General features: G+C 39.0%; 1 protein-coding gene across 1 annotated transcript in view; it reads left to right on the top strand.

Moving 5' to 3' along the window:
* Positions 1-19,737, top strand: part of grm7 (glutamate metabotropic receptor 7) — a 251,304-nt gene that overhangs the window by 189,482 nt on the left and 42,085 nt on the right. Inside the window, exon 8 of the mRNA XM_076267919.1 lies at positions 8,463-9,398. Within this exon, the coding sequence (XP_076124034.1) occupies positions 8,463-9,398 (936 nt within the window). The remainder of the gene's footprint in view (positions 1-8,462; positions 9,399-19,737) is intronic.

The following is a 19,737-nucleotide window of genomic DNA, read 5'->3' as shown; positions in this document are numbered from 1 at the left end:
CTGACATAGCCCATCATTAGTCTACAGTCTTTTAGCCCATCTTTAGAGAGATAGAGAACCCTTTAGACACTCTACTTTGAGAGACCAACCACCACTCATACTGTCGATGTGGAATTTTGGGCTCTGACGGAAAAATTATCAATCTGACCATCAATTAACGTTGACTTGACACTTTTTTGCTGTCCAGGTTAGCAAATAATTTATTTCGAAAACTTAAGTTGCACTATTTGTTATTATGATCACAGCACGGCCTAACTATGTTATCATTACCATACCATTATATTATATAATTATTACTGTAAGTCATCATAATCATCATCGTCACCATGGCATATCACACATAGACTCCATCACTGAGTTCTTGTTATCATGTAGCTCACTGTCCCTCTGCTCTGTATGCTTGCTTACATCTCCTTGTTCAAATGCAATAAACTTTAACCTGTTGCTGACATAGGCTAGCCTACTTGCAATATATTTTGAAGCTTCTACATTGATGTTATGTTTGCACAATTGCTACTACCGGCACCCGCCGCAATTTCATTGTGTAGGCTACTTCGATTAGGCCCTAACTATTAGTATTGTAATGCGCTCACAGAATCCCGACTCTCAGCCAAAATGAGAGAGATGTTATTCGATCAGTCCAGTGTCAGTATGGAAAATGAACCTTACTTAGGGCCGATCATTGGCCAAAGGAATTAAATTACATATACAGCCTATTCTATTGGCCCAAAAGGTGCGTCGGCCCAACGGGAAAATGCCTGGTAAGCCAGATGGCCAGTCCGCCTCTGGTGTTTGTCCCCAGCAATGTGCCGGCCGCGTTCACGTATGGCACCTAATAGAATTTGATGAACAATGCAGTATCTAGCTTTCGAATATCTATGGGTAAAACCCTGTAGTAGATTAAACGCTGATGACAGCAATGGGGAGTAAAAATTCGAAGAAGTAATAAGCGACAGAGCAATTGACCCATTGTGTCTCAAGGGGAATGTGTGATAATATTTCAAGTGTTTTGGTAGATTTCCTTCCCCAAATCAATAGATTTCCCCAAAGTATTTACTTTGATGTGGTTGCATCATAGTCCTAGATAAATCCTTAATCCAAACTTAACCAGCTCTTTGACATTTTATAGAAGACCTTAGTAAGTGAAATGAAATCATTTATATGTCACTGCACTATTTATTCAAATTGTCCTAATTTACTGCAACATTCAGGTGCCCTTTAAAGGGGGTAAATTCAAAACATTTAAACTTATTGGCTCAGCACTAATTTGTTTTTAAGCTTGAAATGTCATTGCTTATGATAGATTGTTCACAATTGAATCTTGAGGCACCATTTTCTCCATAGAATGTAAAAACAGTTGGTTTTAATTAATTTCATTAGGTGAAAAAGAGGTTGAACTTCCTCACTGACTCACTACATGGTCAAAAATCTTGTGAGGAGATCCTGGGCATGGCCGGTTGATGATGCAGTGATGTTCCTTCCACCTGCAGATAAAGCCCCATTACTGCATGTATGAAACAGCATGAGAGAGCATGAACCATATCGTTTCTCCTGTATTTTATTTGGCAAAAAAATCACATCGTCATCAACAGACAACAGTCGCTTACATTTCAAATCATAGCCTACTTCTATTTCTTTATCGCCATGGCGCATTTAGAATAAAGAATAATGTTTGCTAACCTTTTTGTTTTGTTGCCAGCTTAAAAACAAGCTTACCATCGGCCTATCCACAACAAAAGGGATGAATTGAACGATGACGAACTCAGACATATAGGCATAGTTTACAGTCTTTTAATGCCATCTAATCAAAACGTTAGCGTGCACAGTCTGCACCATACTGGCTTAAGCCCAATTCACACCAAAGATTTGCGACGAGATGAGCTGCAACATTCTATAATCCAGCAACTTGATGCAACATTCTAAAACCTTGCAACTGTGACTAGACATGGTGAATTCTTTGCAACAGCTTGCAACGACGTGCAACATCTAATTCACACCGCTGCAACTCCTTTCTGCAACGGTTTCGTCTCATTGCGAATCTTTGGTGTGAATTGGGCTTTAAACAATCTGACAGATTTTAGAAGATTAAATACTACCCAAAGCTAAAAAACAGACCAGTCCTCTATTTGAGACCGGCCTTTAACCCACATCTGTAGCCACGCCAGGCGTTTAAAGCGATGGTTCGGAGTAATTTCACCCTAGGGTCCTTTGCACCATGACCCCGAGCCAAACACCCTCCCAGAACCTTTTTTCCCTTGGTTGAGCCCTGGTCGAGGAGCGATGTCAGAAACTAATGACGTTCTGCAGTCGTGATGGAACCAACTTTTATCTCGTAAATTACCCTACTAATAATGCCCTGAATGGTACGAAACTTCTGCAGTAGTACAACTATGACCTTTAGTCCAATAACGAGGCATTAGAAAGTTTGTAAGTGCACCAGGAGTTTATTTAAATAAGACTTTCCTGATTATCTGCTACTATACCAAAGCGTCGACGTTTCTTCCGTGATTTGGGAAAAGCCTGTCAAAGTCCTTGCAGGAACGTTTTTTGGTATATCCAGTTTTAAATATTTTTTTCCGAAGTGTTTACAACTTAGTGTTAACTAATAATTGTTGCAAACTGGACTACGAACAAAATATTAGTGCATTCCTGGATCTACATCCTTATGCATGCTTCCTGCCAGGACTTTTACGGGCTTTTCCCAAATCACGGAAGAAACGTCGAGGCAGCAGTATATACCATCGCTTTAAAAGAGACAGGCGTCTATTTGGGACTTGGCTATTATTTGAAGTGTTACAGTACTTATGTACTTATATGTATTGGGAAGGTAGAGAGAGAGACCTGATAGCAGAGGGGTTGTCTTTCTCTGTGGTACCTTACAGTATGACTAATTTCAACAATAAGAATTTATGGTGCAATAACCTGACAAGTGCATTGTGATAAACTAAGCCTGTCCCATACCCAATCTGCATAAACCCCATCAAGTGATGTTTTCACTGGAACAAAAATGCACTACACACAAAAAGTCAGGGATATTCCGCTTTCGGATGAAAGTTCAGGATGAACGTAAAATCCACTATAACCTTTACATGTGAACTTAATGGGCTCTATCTTGCGTCCAAGCGTAATTGACTTTGTATACTCACGTTTTTGTCTTTCCAATTTTGCAGTCAGCGCACATTGGAATTTTCCCTCCACAGGTACATGCCTGTAAATTAGCATGGCATCGCTTAGAGCACCTTTAAAAGGTTGGATTCATATACCCAGAGACTGCTTGATGCAATATTTTTAGTTTATTAGATTTAGTAGTGTGATTTTCCTTATACAGGCATCAATGAGAGAAGAACACTTAACATAGTCTTTACTTACATTATTTTGGTTTTGATTTCCTAATTGGATTAAGTGTTTTTGACAACACATCATGATACATTATATAATGTTTGATTGCTGTTTTGGTATGAAGCATCTTTCACGTAATGAATGTGCACTCTAGAAAGTGAAAGTAACCTAGGCCTATAGGCGCTGCGTATCTGTAGCTGACTGTGCACGTCCGCAATCGATTACGTTCCTCAAATGGAGAACACATCTATGTTCCCTCGTGTTTCATGGCCATTCTATATAATCCTTCTGTGTTTGCAAAATTACGTACAGTTCCCGATCGCTAAACTTTCCTTTTCTTTTCCTGGACAGCGCACCTGCAAAGTGGTTCTGCGCGCGTGTGTGTCTCTGCATGGGGTTACGTTCGGTTCAAGTCAGTTGGTCCGTCCGGTTCCGCATTCATGCAGCTCCATTATTAGATTAATGTTATTAAACAGCGCTGTAAAATGTGTGCGGGAATTTCTCGCATCATGATGGCTAGAGTTGCGGTACTTGAATAAATCATGCGCGTACCTACAATCCCACGCTGAAATGTAGGCCCTGTGACTTTGGCGAACATGCAGGAATTTGGTGACTGTGTTTTTATTTTTCCTTTTTTTCTCGGGATCTACTAGGAGTCCCAAAGATCTACAGGTCGATTGCGATCGACGGGTTGGCGACCCCTGGTGCACAGAAAGGTGTTGGGAATAAGGTTGGGAATGAGCCAGCACCCAGAAAGTAGAAAGGATGCTGGATTGAATTCTTAGTATCCTAGCAACTGCTTGGGAGATTCTGCTCAGTGCTTCATAGCCATAATAAATCCCTTGATAACACAAGAAAGCTGGAGCACCTATAGACCTATGAATCATTCATTCTCAATTTAAAATTATGCATTTTTCATTTGTGAATTCAGTAATTAAGATTTGTGTATGAAAGACACACATGATTTCTGTGATATGGGCCTATTTCATGTAAAATGTGCTGATAGCCTAACCTGACTGCTGACATCATTGTTATGTATAACTGGGATAAATACTTCCGTTCTGGGATAAATAATTCCGTTCACACCGATGCTAAAAACAGCAATGGAAGGGTGTCGCAAACCGGTGGCCAATCAGATATTTCAAACAAAGTAGGGAATGACATGTCACAATGCAAAAATGCCGTTTTCCTTGTTTACATGTAAACATGAAACCAGAGTTTTCCCAAATCTCCATTTTGGCCGGAGTTTTCAGAGATGATAGTTTTCAGTGATAAAACCTCCGTTTTTGTATAAATGAAAGGCCAAACCGAATGAAAATATATGCGTTTTGTAAACGGGGTCTAACAACGTGGAAAACAAGTAAAAACTTGCAAGGCCCAGCAATAGCTCAGTTGGCACTGACATAAGCTTGTGGAGTGGTACTTAGTAACCTGCAGCTATAGTGGGAAAAACAAATGTATTTATCTGTCTTTTACATATACCACCAAAATTTATTTTTCATAAATAGAAATACATTTTTTTCTATTGTTGCCATAGACTTTGTTAATCCAAAATTATTTTGTTCACAATCTCATTTGATTTGTACCACTAAAAGCTATATCATTTAAAACTATGTAAGATGGCTGATACTAGTTCAACAATGACTATGAAACAATGATGACATCTGCACTAAAGGCATAATAATTCAATAATTCAAAGCAGCAGTGCTGTGACTGTGTGATTGATATTTGCTGTTCAATGTAAATAATTGATTGTGTGCAGACAGTTGCTTTTGGGTAAATAATATTATGACAAGTCAACGCCTGATATTGTATTCTGGCATATGTCGTGCTAAACTCTAACAAAGATGCAATAGGGAGTAGGGAATAGGGTGTAATAGGGAGAATAGGGAGTCACATGCATCTCTATTCAATACACAACAGACAGTGCCCAGTGTACTTTGCCTGTCACCAGGGGCACAGGAGGCACGGGGGACGTGGGGGATGTGTCCCACGCAGTGCTGAAGAGACAGCCGTCGTCCCCCTCACTTTTGATATGGAAAAAAAGCCTTATAGGTACGCTAAATAAATAATAACATATAGGATTTGCGCTAACTGTAAAACTCCCCATTAACAGCATCACATCACTAACCACAGCCATCTACAGTACTGTAAGACTGCACAATCTCATATTCACTCTGTTGGATATCTGAAGCCAGTTTGTCTACTAACAATCATAAAATAATCCAGGCTACTTGCTTAGCATAAATCATTTATCATCATCTTTATTTGAGGCAGGCTGGTATTCGATTCGTTTGGAGCGGCATGCATACCCGTAGGCTATCAAAAGCATTTTCGGTTTGGTTTGGGATTTAATGTACTTTTGGACTGTTTGATTATATTGCTAAATGTTGGGACTGATGGGCACTGAAATCTGGAAGATATTTGATGGTTCACTGTTAAGTTTCATGCAGTTGAAAAAGTGTCGGGATTTCCACTGCTGTTTATTGCGAGACAAGGCAGCCCTTCATTGAATAGGGGTTGTGCTGTAATGGAAACCTTTTTGCGTAGCCAAGTATTCGTATAAATAAAATTCATAGGCTGGAATGCCTTGAGTCGCAACAATTGTGTTTGAATGTAGTAGGCTTCAGCCTCTGGCAATTAGCTCGAAAGGGGCGGCAAGAGAATGAGCTTGAGAACGTGTGTTGGAGACCCATGGTAGGAAAACGACTTTTCTTTGCCAACCGTAGGCTATTCCAACCAACATAATACAATACAATACAACATATAATAAAATATTAAGAAGAGGTTATTTCATTGACTTAAATCGAACAATGTCTTCTAGTGGACTGATGGCAATTGTTGGTATGGTAGGCAAATGTTACCCCGTCTTGTATATGGGAACCTGCCTTTATTTGTCCTGCTATAAATAGAATCAATCCCGGGCATAATTTGAGGATTTATGGTAGCCTAGTGCTCAACTCCTCCTGCTCAACATGACGTTAGCTGTTATGTTTATGATAATAAACTCAGCCTACTTATCAACTCGTTTTCACTAGCCTAACTATAAAATACAAGTCTATCAACGTTTTTGTTCTAAGACATTTATTTCAAACATAATTTCAAGACACAAATTGGATACTTCAGTTACCTTGGTGCATAAATCCCAGAGAGTAGGCTACCACACCCCAGAGTGATGGGCCTAGCGTTCTTATGCGTTCAGTGTGAGGTATAAACAAGCTGAGAATTTAGCGGTGTCACGTCTGCCTGTCACAGACGTGGGGAGCTCTTTGAAGCTTGGGATAATGTGATACAGTCACTACAGTAACAGTATTTTATTTTACTTGTTATGTATTTTTTTTTTTTCAATTTTATAAATGCTTTGTTTAAATGCTGTTGGAACAAATAGTTGATTATAAAGGCAACTTTCTGTGTGTTCTGGACTGGTAACTTGTTAAGCCAACACTTGTTAAGTTCTAACGTTGCATAAATATTAACTGCAAACACACAGTGGAGAGTTGATTTGGTTTATACCAGACAATTTAAGTAGGCCTAACTAGGCTATTTGATCATGTAGTCTATGTTTGGAATTGGATCATAGGCATGATGATTCATTCATGGCTTCATAAAATATCAACATCCCATGTTGCTTTTTTCTACCATTAGCCCAATTAGTGACCAGTATTCTACCATTGGCCCAAGTAGTGAAAACAATTGTTTGAAAACAATCAATGGTATTATCTTAATATTCTGGCAAGTTTAAAATATGATGGTCGAAAGTGGGCCAGAGGTGGCAATTCGATATCTGGAAATCTGATCTCACTATGGGTTTGTGTTCACAATTTGGTCCCCCTCACTTTCAAAATATCTCCTGCGCCCCTGCCTGTCACTTGGTTTTTCACAACACCTACAGTACAATGGACTGATTAGGAGGGAAGTCACAGAGGGACAGGAAATCGAGACATTCAGCGATTCAAAAGAACTTTAATCCCTCTCATACTTCTTCTCTTGCCTCCTCTTATCTTCAGAATTAATATACCTTTCAGATGGCAGATTACTGGGATGTTAAGGGTTTTTTACGCCTCTGAATTGCCTTGGCACCTCCAGTCGTGCTAGGAGCTCATGCATCATTCACTACCACAAGTGTTTCACTTTCCAGACCTCTACTACTCTGCTAGTCACACTATCGGCACAGTGAGCCTCGGAGGATTAACCTGACAATAGCCAGATGAATGTCGTTCCGCTTAGCTCCGCCTAGCTTCACTCACATCCATCTGGGACCTCTTCCATTGAGAGTGATTTCTGCAACCGACTTTATGGTTCAACCAATCAGGACGCAGGGCGGGAGTTTCATAGTTATCAGCGTCACGGTTTGGCTTCGATGTGAGTGGTTGAAGTAGCATGTCAATAGATGACGGACAAGTGGCTTATTCAATCATATGCAAGCATTTTTTGATTAGGCCCAGCCTTCTGAAGCAACACTTCAATGGATCGGTTCCAGATGGATGAGTGGAGCTAGGCGGAGCGAAATTCATCTGGCTATTGTCAGGTTATCGGAGGATACCATCAGGATTTAAATTCTAGCTCATGATCAGAATGGTTGACATCCATGGATGGATTTCTGCATGTGTATGTGTGCATGGACTCCTCCCACCATTCTGGGAAAATATATCTGAACTGTTATCAAGATCATATTTGGAATGTACAATAGTACACCAAGATCTAATCTAATTTAATCTAATTTGTGGGTGGATAGGGGTATCCATGGCTAGAAAATATATCTAAATTAGGGTCAGGATGAGGGGTTGCTACTGTTCTCTGTAGCAGCTAAATGTGAAAGGTCTATGATTTGCAGTGTTTTGAATGATACTTTTTGTGGACTTAATAATTGACTTATAAAGGCTGATGCTTTAGAATGCCCAGGTGCCTAATGCTGTGCACATAAATTAACAAATGAATTTTACATGCCACATTTTTTTCGGGGATCTGAACAGTGTGTTATATCTATTGCTATTTTAACATTTTATATGCAAATGCATATATTTTTTACATTAATCTATTGTGATGATGATGATATTTAACGATATCAATATGGAAACTATGTGCCTTTCATATCATTTTCTTATTTGGTTTCTCCTCTGTAGATTGAGGACATGCAATGGCCAAATGGTGAGCAGGAGATCCCCATCTCTGTATGCAACCTGCCATGCAAAACCGGTGAGCGGAAGAAGATGGTGAAAGGCATGCCGTGCTGCTGGCACTGTGAATTGTGTGATGGCTATCAGTACCAGTATGACGAGACCACCTGCAAGCTGTGCACCTACAATATGCGACCCAACGTGAATCGCACAGGATGCCAACCCATCCCAATTGTCAAATTAGAGTGGCACTCTCCCTGGGCTGTCATCCCTGTCTTCCTGGCCATGCTGGGCATCATTGCCACCATATTTGTAATGGCGACATTCATCCGCTACAATGACACCCCTATTGTCCGTGCCTCTGGCCGTGAGTTAAGCTATGTGTTGCTGACTGGAATATTCCTGTGCTACATCATTACGTTCCTCATGATTGCCAAGCCTGACATAGGCATCTGCTCCTTCCGACGGATCTTTCTAGGACTGGGCATGTGCATAAGTTACGCTGCTCTGCTCACCAAAACCAACCGAATCTATCGCATCTTTGAAGAGGGTAAAAAATCAGTAACACCACCGAAGTTGATCAGTCCCACCTCCCAGCTAGCCATCACCTCCAGCCTTATATCTGTGCAGCTCCTGGGGGTCTTCATCTGGTTTGGGGTGGATCCACCTAACGCTGTCATTGACTATGATGAGCAGAAGACCATAAACCCTGACAAGGCTCGGGGTGTCCTTAAGTGTGACATCACAGACCTGCAGATTATCTGTTCACTTGGATACAGCATCTTACTCATGGTGACATGCACCGTGTATGCAATCAAGACCCGTGGTGTACCTGAGAACTTCAATGAGGCCAAGCCTATTGGTTTTACTATGTACACCACATGCATAGTGTGGCTTGCCTTCATTCCCATATTCTTTGGCACAGCACAGTCTGCAGAGAAGGTAAGTTATTCAAATTGTCACCTTATTTTTACCATAAACGGATATTTTTGATAACCCCTACCCAGCTTTTTGCCTCCATTTATTGTCAGGGGGGAATATCTCAGCACTGCTAGTATGTATCAAGTTCATATTGTGGCATAACCTGGGATGAGGCGCCATATCATGTAGCAGGAGCCTTAAAGACCCCATACATTGTCTTGACTGATATTTAATTTATTCAGTAGTGATGGAAGTCAACTTGTGATGGGATGAGATCAGAGAATTTAAAATACAATACAACCTTGGGAGCTAAATATGATTCTAAATATAGTGCGTCATTGCACAGAGGGGAGCAGTTCAGCAGCAGAAGGCACACTAGATACTACACCCTCTGCATCTTTGACGTCAGCATTGCGCTGCATAGCTGACAGGAATTGTGACATTGGCTTTTGCCTTTTGTCTTTGCCTATGCCTGTATCACACAGAAAATACATGTACAACATTAGTTCTCCCCAGCTTCTCTCTCTTTCTCTCTCAATTCAATTTCAATTCAATTCAATTGAGCTTTATTGGCATGACAAAAAATACAATTTGTATTGCCAAAGCATACATGTACGTAGTAGTGTGTAAAGACATAAAACAAAACATCATGCATCATACATTACTGCAACGGCAGTGTGTGTGTGTGTGTGTGTGTGTGTGTGTGTGTGTGTGTGTGTGTGTGTGTGTGTTTGTGTCTCTCTCTGTGCCTCTCTCTCACACACACACACTCACACACACACACACACACATATACACAGTTTTTCAAAGAAAATAATGCTGTTCTTGAGGTCTACAGGCTTGACCACAGGATATATGGCATTCCTTAATTCCATATAATACGAAAGACAAAGTGAAGATACAGTATGTCAGCCATCACTCTGGGATGACTTTGGGACTGAAACAAATCTTAATTTCACAAATATGTCAGCAAAATGCATATCAACCAACTGCCACTGACTATGACATGTGCAGCACTAATGACACAAGTAGCACTTTAAGTGAAGTGTGCTGATGGTCATGACCAGTTACATGAAATGTAAAATAAGTTGACATGAAGACATGTTGCAGGATCACTTAAAGTGTGACTTGAAAGGTGGTGTTATTAAATGAGCGTGTTATTAAATGAGCAAAATCAGTATGTTTACCCTGTAGTTAAATTAGCTTTGGTTTGTGCAGGACAGTATTAACGCATTGCGTGGCTCTTTTCATGTCACAGACATTAGAGCCCTTGGTGTTACATTGCTCATATTTTTTTACTCTGGCATTGATCTAAGGTCTGATATGCTCACATACATTGTCCATAACAGTTAAGACCTTTTGTGAGTGGGGATGCACAGATATATCAGCCTAACTTTGGTAACAGGCGATATCAGCCTATCGGCATAAGTAATATGACATTTACTGTTGGCGGCTCGGTTTATCTCATTATGTTGCATCAATTCTGCACTAAATGTTGTGTCATGCATTGCGCATACTGGCACATTTTATAGTGAGATACCGAAATGCTACGAAGGTCTGAACGAACGGTGATGACAAATATTTGTGTTTCCTTGCAACGAAAGAGTATATACAACTAAAACGAAATAATCAAAGAAATGAAATATATGAAAGCTATTGATAGGTATCAGCCAAATTGTTATTTTAAGCATTAGTATCGGCCTAGAATTTCACAATCGTCACCAGGGTTCTAAATTAACACCCGCCAACCCGCCAAATGCGGGTAAAAAATAATTTTGCCGGGTATTAGTAAAAACTTACTAGCCAATTTGGCCGGTGATGCATGAGGCATTGCATGCATGATACATACTGTAAGGCTCTGTTCTCGGTCGCACCGATATCCCCTGGAAGTAGGCTACTTCCTACATTTCCCATGACCACTGTGCCGTAATGCTATGTGATTACGTTTCATACGCCCATTGCCTGCACGCAGTTTGCGGTGAAACCAGCGCGAGAGACCATGGAAACGAACGGAGCGTCTACCAGAAAACACAATGAATTAGAATAATGAACAGAGCCAGAGCAGGGAGCATAGACAAAAAGAAGGGAGTTAGCCAGTAAAGTATACATGACACACTGTTTAGGCCTTCAGAAGACATATTTGTACTCAACATAGGCTCTTAATTTATTTCCCTTATTGAGATAAGTAGAACCACTCTCACAAAAAGCAATGAACAGAACATAAATTCCTTCAGGGTCTGAACAGCAGACCTCACAAGTCTGAAAAATCATTTTGGTTCTCATTTTCAGAGCGCCTTAACACCTTGTGGGAATATACAAAGATTTTTTTTATATTGTTTCCTTCACTCTCCATGGTCCCTTCTTTTTAAACACACCAATTTGACTTGTCTTATACAAATCTTTCTTTTTTATGTTCCACCCTGAACATGGGCAAAATGCACCATTGAGATCAATATGTTTTGTGTAGAGTTACCACAGTGCCACCTGTGGTTGTATAGAGTAACCTGTGGTAACGTTAGCCCAGCTCCTTACACTACCACCGCCAATTAGTGTGCCAATTTTCAAATTTGGCTCATCAAGTTGGGGTCACTTGACAAAAAATCCTGGGCTGCTTTATTTTGCCAGTCCGCCCTGACATTTTGCACATGAAAAGCCCAGTCACCAACTGAAATTATGTTAAACTCTCCTGCATATATGACTAATTTGTCTGCCTTATTAAACTCTGTTTATCTTAGATCCTGGTCTTTGCCCAAATGAATTCTGGATAATTTGACATTTGTATCAGGATTAAATGTAATGCTCTACACTTGCACCATATGTCAAAAAGAATATCAGCTATGTAAAGCTTTTAACTTGCACCATATGTCAAAAAGAGTCATACGCTATGGTTGATCTAATGAATTTCACTGTTGCTATTTGGTGTACTCACTCTTGGATGACATCTGTAGTGCTGGAGGGTCTTCCTGGTTGTGCAGTGGAGTGTGACCCAGGGGATTTGACAGGGTCAGACGTCTGCTTGTGTTGTATGTTCCTTTTAAAAGTACACTATGCAGGTTTAGGTGTTTTTGGTGACTGTAGAACTCCCTTTAGAGTCATGCTATATTTATATTTATTCTGCTGTTGTAAATAGCAAACTTCTTGTGTCTTATCCCCTCTTACACAATGAAAATGCTTTTGTTGTGGAGGTGAAGGATTATTAACAGGCAAAAACTATTTCCAAAGAGCTATATCTACTGACAAGGTAATGTTTCACGACTCGCTATGTCTATGCTGTATACTGTATCTTGCATAGTGTACCCTTAACACCAAGGGAACTGGCCATTGTGTTTATTCAAAAGTCTTTTGACAAGTTTTTTGACAAAATGGGGACACTCCAGACAAAAGCATGACATTTTCAGAGGTGTGTCCTTGGGTCCATAGGAAGTCAAGTCAAGTCATTTTATTTGTATAGCACATTTAAACGAACAACAGTTGACCCAAAGTGCTTTACAGGTAGAGCAGGGAAGGCAGTTCAATATGCCTTGAAAATACGTAGACAATGTGCAAGACTCAATGAATAAAGTTAGGCAATACCAGTGTTGAAATAAATTAAAATAACAAATGAAATAAAGTTAGATAAAATAAAATAAAATAGAATAAAACATAATTAAAACATAATTAAAAAAATAAAAAAGCAAAAAAGGTAAAGCAAAATAAATAAAAGGCTAAAAATAATCATAATGCTAAATGATAAATACACAAAGATGAGAATGAAGATATGAAAAAAAAAATATATATATATATATATATTTTTTTTAAATATATATATATATATATATATATATATATATATATATATATATATATGTTTAAATGTTATATATATATAACATTTAAAATGAAGGATAAAACCAAAGAGCATAAAAGGAATTAAAAGCAAGAGGGTAAAAGTGTGTCTTCAGGTTTGACTTTAAGCTGGTCATTGTGTTACAGGATTTGATATGGGGTTGGAGGGAGTTCCAGAGTGTAGGGGCTACTACAGAAAAGGCGCAGTCCCCTCTGGTTTTTAGGCGTGTTTCGGGGATGGCAAGAAGCTGTTGGGTTGTGGACCTGAGTGACCTGGCAGTAGAGGTGGACAGTAGATCGGAAATATACAGAGGGGCTTGACCATTGAGTGCTTTAAAAACAAAAAGTAGAACTTTAAAATTAATTCTAAATTTTGCTGGTAACCAATGAAGCTCAGCTAAAACTGGAGAACTAACTGGAGTCTGTTTAAATTATATTGGGTTAGGCCTGTGTATAATGACTTCAGGTTTGACTTTATGACTTTACAACTATATGTAGGTACCCACAAATACATAATGCAAGTACAATGATAGTACCTGATAGTACATGTTGTTACACAGGTTGTACCACTGTACCTAATTAGGTAGGTACACTGTAACAGCGACACATTAAAATAAAGTGTTACCATTTATTATTATTACTTGTAAGTTATAATTACAAGTAATAATACTTGGATAGATTTAATTTTTTGCAGTGCCCCTGCTCCTAGTGCCTCACATTAAGATAGATAGATAGATAGATAGATAGATAGATAGATAGATAGATAGATAGATAGATAGATAGATACTTTATTGATCTCCAAAGGGGAAATTCAGGGGGTCTCAGTAGCATACAGACATCACACACAACATGCACTTACAGCAGAAATGGTAAATATAAGTATAAGTATAAACATATAACCAAACTCCACTGTACGATAGAGACAGTAGTAGATAAGAAAAACTAACAAAACTAAATACTAAATATACTATATAAATTAAATGTAAAAAATCCAGTGTGCTTGAGGGTGATCAAGCATGAGACGCTTGTAGTGACAGGGCCTGTAGTTCTGTGTGCATGGTGAGGTGCTCAAGAGAGTGAGTGTCATGGTGAGGGTGCAAAAGTAGTCCAACAGTATTCCTGTAGTTCTGTGTGTATGGTAAGGTGCTCAAGAGAGTGAGTGTCATGGTGAAGGTGCAAAAAGTAGTCCAACAGTAGTCCTTTAGTTATGTGTGCATTGTAAGGTGCTCAAGAGAGTGAGTGTCATGGTGAAGGTGCAAAAAGTAGTCCAACATTAGTCCAACAGTGCAATAATAAGGTCTAGAGACCAGCATAAATAATATGGACAAATAGGAGAGTAAAGTATAATGTAGACAAGGTAATATAAAAAAACTATAAAAAACTATGTCAGTGCAAGAACAGGTTGAGGTAATAGGGTTACAGCCATTCAGTATTGTAGCAGAAGCCATTGATCATGTGTGCTAATATAGCATGAAAAACAGTGTAGCAGGAAAACAAGTAAAAACATTAGGCTGTGGACATTAGTAAAACAGTAGTAAAGCAGTAGTGGGCAGTCAGTACTCAAACATGGAAAGGGTGGAGAGGCAGACAGACTAAGCAGAGAAGTCTATCTCTCCTCTTCCCTTTAGTGAAGCATTAAACAGTTCAATGGCCCTGGGGACAAATGACTTCCTCAGCCTTTCAGTTGTGCATGGCAGTGAGCGAAGTCTCCAGCTGATCAAGCTCTTTTGCTTTTTAATAGTGCTGTAGAGTGGATGGCATTCATTGTCCAAGATGTTGATCAGTTTGTTTAGGGTCCTTTTGTCAGATATTGAAGTGATGCACTCCAGTTCAGCTCCCACTACAGAGCCAGCCTTCCTTACCAGCCTGTTAAATGTTGTATGATAAAAAATGCTCTATTACAATGGCACCTATTTCAGCTTGAATCTGTAGGACCCAATGAAAGACCAAACATGTGCTTTTGTCCAGAGTATCCCCAAATTATGACTAAAATTGATTAAAAAATAACTTTTTAAGTTTTGATATGCTGTGTGGATGAACACTGGTTTCAGAGGCCCTAAAATCATTGTAGCCAGGCCAGATTGGGACACTAAATATTACCAGGAGATTTCAAGCTCACTTTCACTTGTGTCATATCGCTTACCATAAATATCATTACTGCAGTGTACTGTAGTGTTGTGCATGTTGATGGCAAGGTGACAAAATCAGTTAATACACTTGCATTTCACATTATTATTTTGATCTTTCTTAACAAACATTTTATGACTCACTATTAAGTGAATTATTGAATCATTAAATCATTTACAGGTAATGATGGAAATCCAAACTGTTCATAATTTTTTGAATACTCACTTCATAAATAACCCTAATATTCATCTAATTTGACTTCAGTATATCTTCAACTGTCTCTTATTACTTATGTGAGGTCTACTATGGACTATAGCTACTGTTAACAGGAGTAGAAGTGCCCAAAATAGCATGTGAGAATGTGGCCCATAATCATAATCCCATGATCTCATTCATTAATCCTTAACATTTATTAACAATAAGGGGTTATTACTGTGTTACTAAAGAGGCTTACTGTGGGTGCTTAGTATTTCCACACGTCTGTTGAATAGGCCCTATGTAGAGTATATCAGATTTTTAAACAGTCATAGACTAAAACAACTATTTGTATACGAGAACCCAATCAAATCATACACATAATATCTGACAGAACAGACAGAAGAGTTTGATTAGAAAAGGTCAGCTATTGTGGAAACCCATGAGGGAGAAATGATTTTGGATGGTGGATTGATTCCTCGCTTCAGTTTCTTCCTGTTCCTTGAAGTGTCCTACTTTCACTGAGTGAGGGAGTGTAGAGTTAGCTAATGTTTGCACAAGGGGATAATGCCTTTGAAAGGCTGGTGACAGTCTAGCCTTAGCTCAGAATTGATAGAGATCAATTCCCAAATGAAGAAATACTAAATAATCTTATTTTTGTTTTGTGTTGAAATAAGTAGGGTAAGCATATCCATTAACTCAGTCTAAATCTATTTTTCAGATACCATCAAATTACCTTCAATAACTGGGGAAATCTAACTAAACCTGTAATCTCTCATTTCAGATAGATAATGAAAATTAAAAGGGTAAATAAATTGTTTTGATATGCCAACATTCTGGCATGAGCTTAATTGGTATGAAATGTACCATTTAAGCCCATGGGTGATCCAAATGAAGTATACAATTTTTGTATTAAATGTGTAAGGATAACGGCCGCTGAAGTCTCTCGTAGTGTGTTAATATAGTATTAATATGGTATTAATAGGCAAGGGCTCTTTTTTGTCAGTTTTGGACAGTTTTGTTCATGTTGGAAATCAACTTGGTGTACACAATGAGAGAAGTATAGATACAATATTCAGTGCAAAAAATTGACAAGTTATTGACCTTCAATCAATCATACCAAAATCATGTCAATCATACCAGTTTGCACATTTGTCAAATGGTACTATCAAACGCTATATCCTCCATTCCAACACATTTTCATAAATCATTTTTTTTACATTTTGCTTTCCAGGTAATTTCAGTGGAATTGTAATTAGGTTATTGTTATTCGATTTATCTTTACTTTGTCAAAACAGCAAAACTGCAATTGTATTGATATTACCTGATATACACAGTTAAATGACATGATTTATTAATGTTTTTTTTTTTTAATGGACATATAGCGTTTTGAATCCAAACTCTTCATGTATTGACACTGACTAAGCCTTTACCCCTACTCTAGGTAAGACTGTATGTACTAGCATGTACTGTAGCAATATTACACATACAGCACATATATCCTTGAACAGAAAACAAGAATTCTCACTCACACTCTTGCTTCTCACTCTCACTACCAGAACTGAGAATATCAGATAATTTAGGACACATCTGTGTGGAGGAGAATTCCATTTTAGGATAATGTTTTTTGAAAGCCTGTAGAAGGTAAAACACACCTATATTAAACAGTAACACTGTTTGTGTGCTTATATGACTGTAATCCTAGCGCTGTATGTAATCATTGGGTTTAACACTGAGAACCTGAACTTTTGTAGGGTTGAAAAAGCAGAGGATTAGTCATGGTATTTCCTGGCAGGGATAATGTATTGTGTCTTTGATGTGAAATTACTCTGAAATAGAAATTGATGCATAAGGATGAAACATTTTCTGTAATGAGGTTTTCAGCTTTTTATGGACTCGTCCGATCTAATTGTCTATTTGCCCTGGATTCCATCTATGTAGGCCATTAAAACGGCATTGATGGAATTCAACCATTACTGGATTGGATTCCCTTGCTATACCTATGGGTCGGTTGATAGTGTTTTATTGTGTACTTATTATTACACTAATATCATTGAAGGGCTGTGCCCACTGGCATAGAAATAACTGGCCAGCATAATCAATATTTGGTTGACTCATACAACATAAGATATACAGACAGTGATATCAGGATTACAACTTATTTTATGAAGTTTTCCCTTAAACGGTTTTCCTAAATCCACGTCAGTAGAATATAGAGCTATAGTGTATGTGCTTTTGGCCAATGCAGTATGAGTAAGACTGTGTTTGGCTGTAAAATTGTGCTGTGCTGAGGCAGAATGAACAGCACCTGTGTTCATTGACCTAGATCTACATGGGCTGACTATAGATGGCATGAATAAAAATTGATTTGAATTAAACTGGGGTCATCAACTATGCAGGGTGCATTTACCATATGTACACATTCTTGGTCTGTTTGTATGTGTTCCACGTGCATTCTGATTATATGTTGCAACTTGCAACTGCTATTTTATTTGATTGTGTATATGTACCATACAGTACCATACTGTAGCTGTGTAAATTCCTTCAAGTTTAAGTTTATTGTATTCATAAAAGGATTTATCAGTAATGAGCCAGCTCAACTTTAAAGAATAAATTAAAAAGTAGTAATGAAAAAGGTAGATTAATTATGTGTGTGTGTGTGTGGGGGGGGGGGGTATGGTGTCTGTGCATGTGTGTGTGTGTGTGTGTGGGGGGGGGGGGGGGGGGTGTTGGTGTGTGGGGGGAAAGGAGGTACAGTATGTGATGTGTTTGGGGGGATGGTGTAATGATGTGTGTATGGGAGTATGGCAGTTCAGGATCCTGGTGGTTTGTGGATAGACTGTCTTTGTATCTGCTGGGGATGAAGAGACTGTGGCTGGGATGACTGGGGTCAGCGAGGATCTACTTGGTCTTTCTCCTGCAGCGCTGGCTGTAAAGGTCCTGAATAGTTGGTAACTCAGTCCTTGTAATGCGCTGCGCTGACCTGACCACCCTTTGCAGAGATTTGCGGTCATGGGCGGTGCTGCTACCATGCCATGCTGTGATATTGCCAGTCAGGATACTCTCAATGCAATGTGAGATATAGGAAAATGTGATCTCAGAGACCCAGATAAGGGCAGGATGTAGGCATCTGGGATATTGGTGTAAACTTGGTCCAGTATGCTGGTCCCTCTGTTTGGAAAATCCATATTCTGATTAGTGTTGTATGCTGCAATGATACTACAAAAGTATTGCAATACCCTGGAATTAAAAATGTCACAATACCTGATTTTATTAGTATCGATACTTTTAAGAATGACCGTGTTCTTTTGAAGTAACATTCTTCTACTGCCTCCTCCCCTAGCCTGTGGCTTTGCGTCCTTTCTCCTCACACACACGTATGGGCAGCTGTCGTGCCATAAACAGTGAGACATGGCTGCAAGTTTAAGTGATGCTGTGGCCGCACAACAACACATAATAACAGGCTAATATCAAGTTGATTTGCTAGTTTATTTGATAGGGTTACAGTATACATAGACAAACTGAAATGGCTATCTGATGCACGTATTATAGTGTTTATAGCTAATGCTAACACGTGTCCCTAGAAGGGCTTTTATGATTGAATACAGTAGAAAAATAATAATAAAATATAGCCGCAAGCGGCAATGGCGGGCCCGAGCACCTGCGGGCCGCAACCCATGACATTTCAGAATCCAACAAAGCACCGACGTGGTGCATTAAAATGTACATATTTGATGTGTGTGCTATTTGTTTTTGCATGTTATTTTCTGGCACATTTACTTGCTTGGCCAGGTGGGGGCGCTATGCCAGGCAGGCCCATTGGGTGGCTGGATGTCATCATAATATTTATTAACCTGAGAAGTTTCAGACCATTCATTCAAAGCATAGAACATTTCCTGACACACTTCCTGCTTGTCCAGATATATAAAATATATATCCAATATTTTATAAAGTTTGAGATCAAACAGTTAAGGCATTGCCTATTTCTGGCACATTTCTCGCTTGGCCAGGTGGTGGCGCTATGCCAGGCAGGCCCATTAGGTGTCTGGATATCATCATAATCATAATGTATATTAACCTGTTAAGTTTCAGACCATTCATTCAAAGCATAGAACATTTCATGCTTGGCCAGGTGGTGGCGCTATGCTAGCCATCTGAATGACATATGTGCACATCATCACAATAATGATTTCCAATATTGTATACTTATAGG

The sequence above is a fragment of the Alosa pseudoharengus genome, unplaced genomic scaffold (assembly GCF_046254945.1).
Source record: "Alosa pseudoharengus isolate Yale_2024_CS ecotype anadromous, Long Island Sound unplaced genomic scaffold, YU_APseudo_1.1 YU_APseudo_1.1_scf_5, whole genome shotgun sequence".
Lineage (NCBI taxonomy): Eukaryota > Metazoa > Chordata > Actinopteri > Clupeiformes > Clupeidae > Alosa > Alosa pseudoharengus.
Note: the sequence above shows the minus strand (reverse complement) of the source record. Positions and strands in the feature narration are given on the sequence as shown.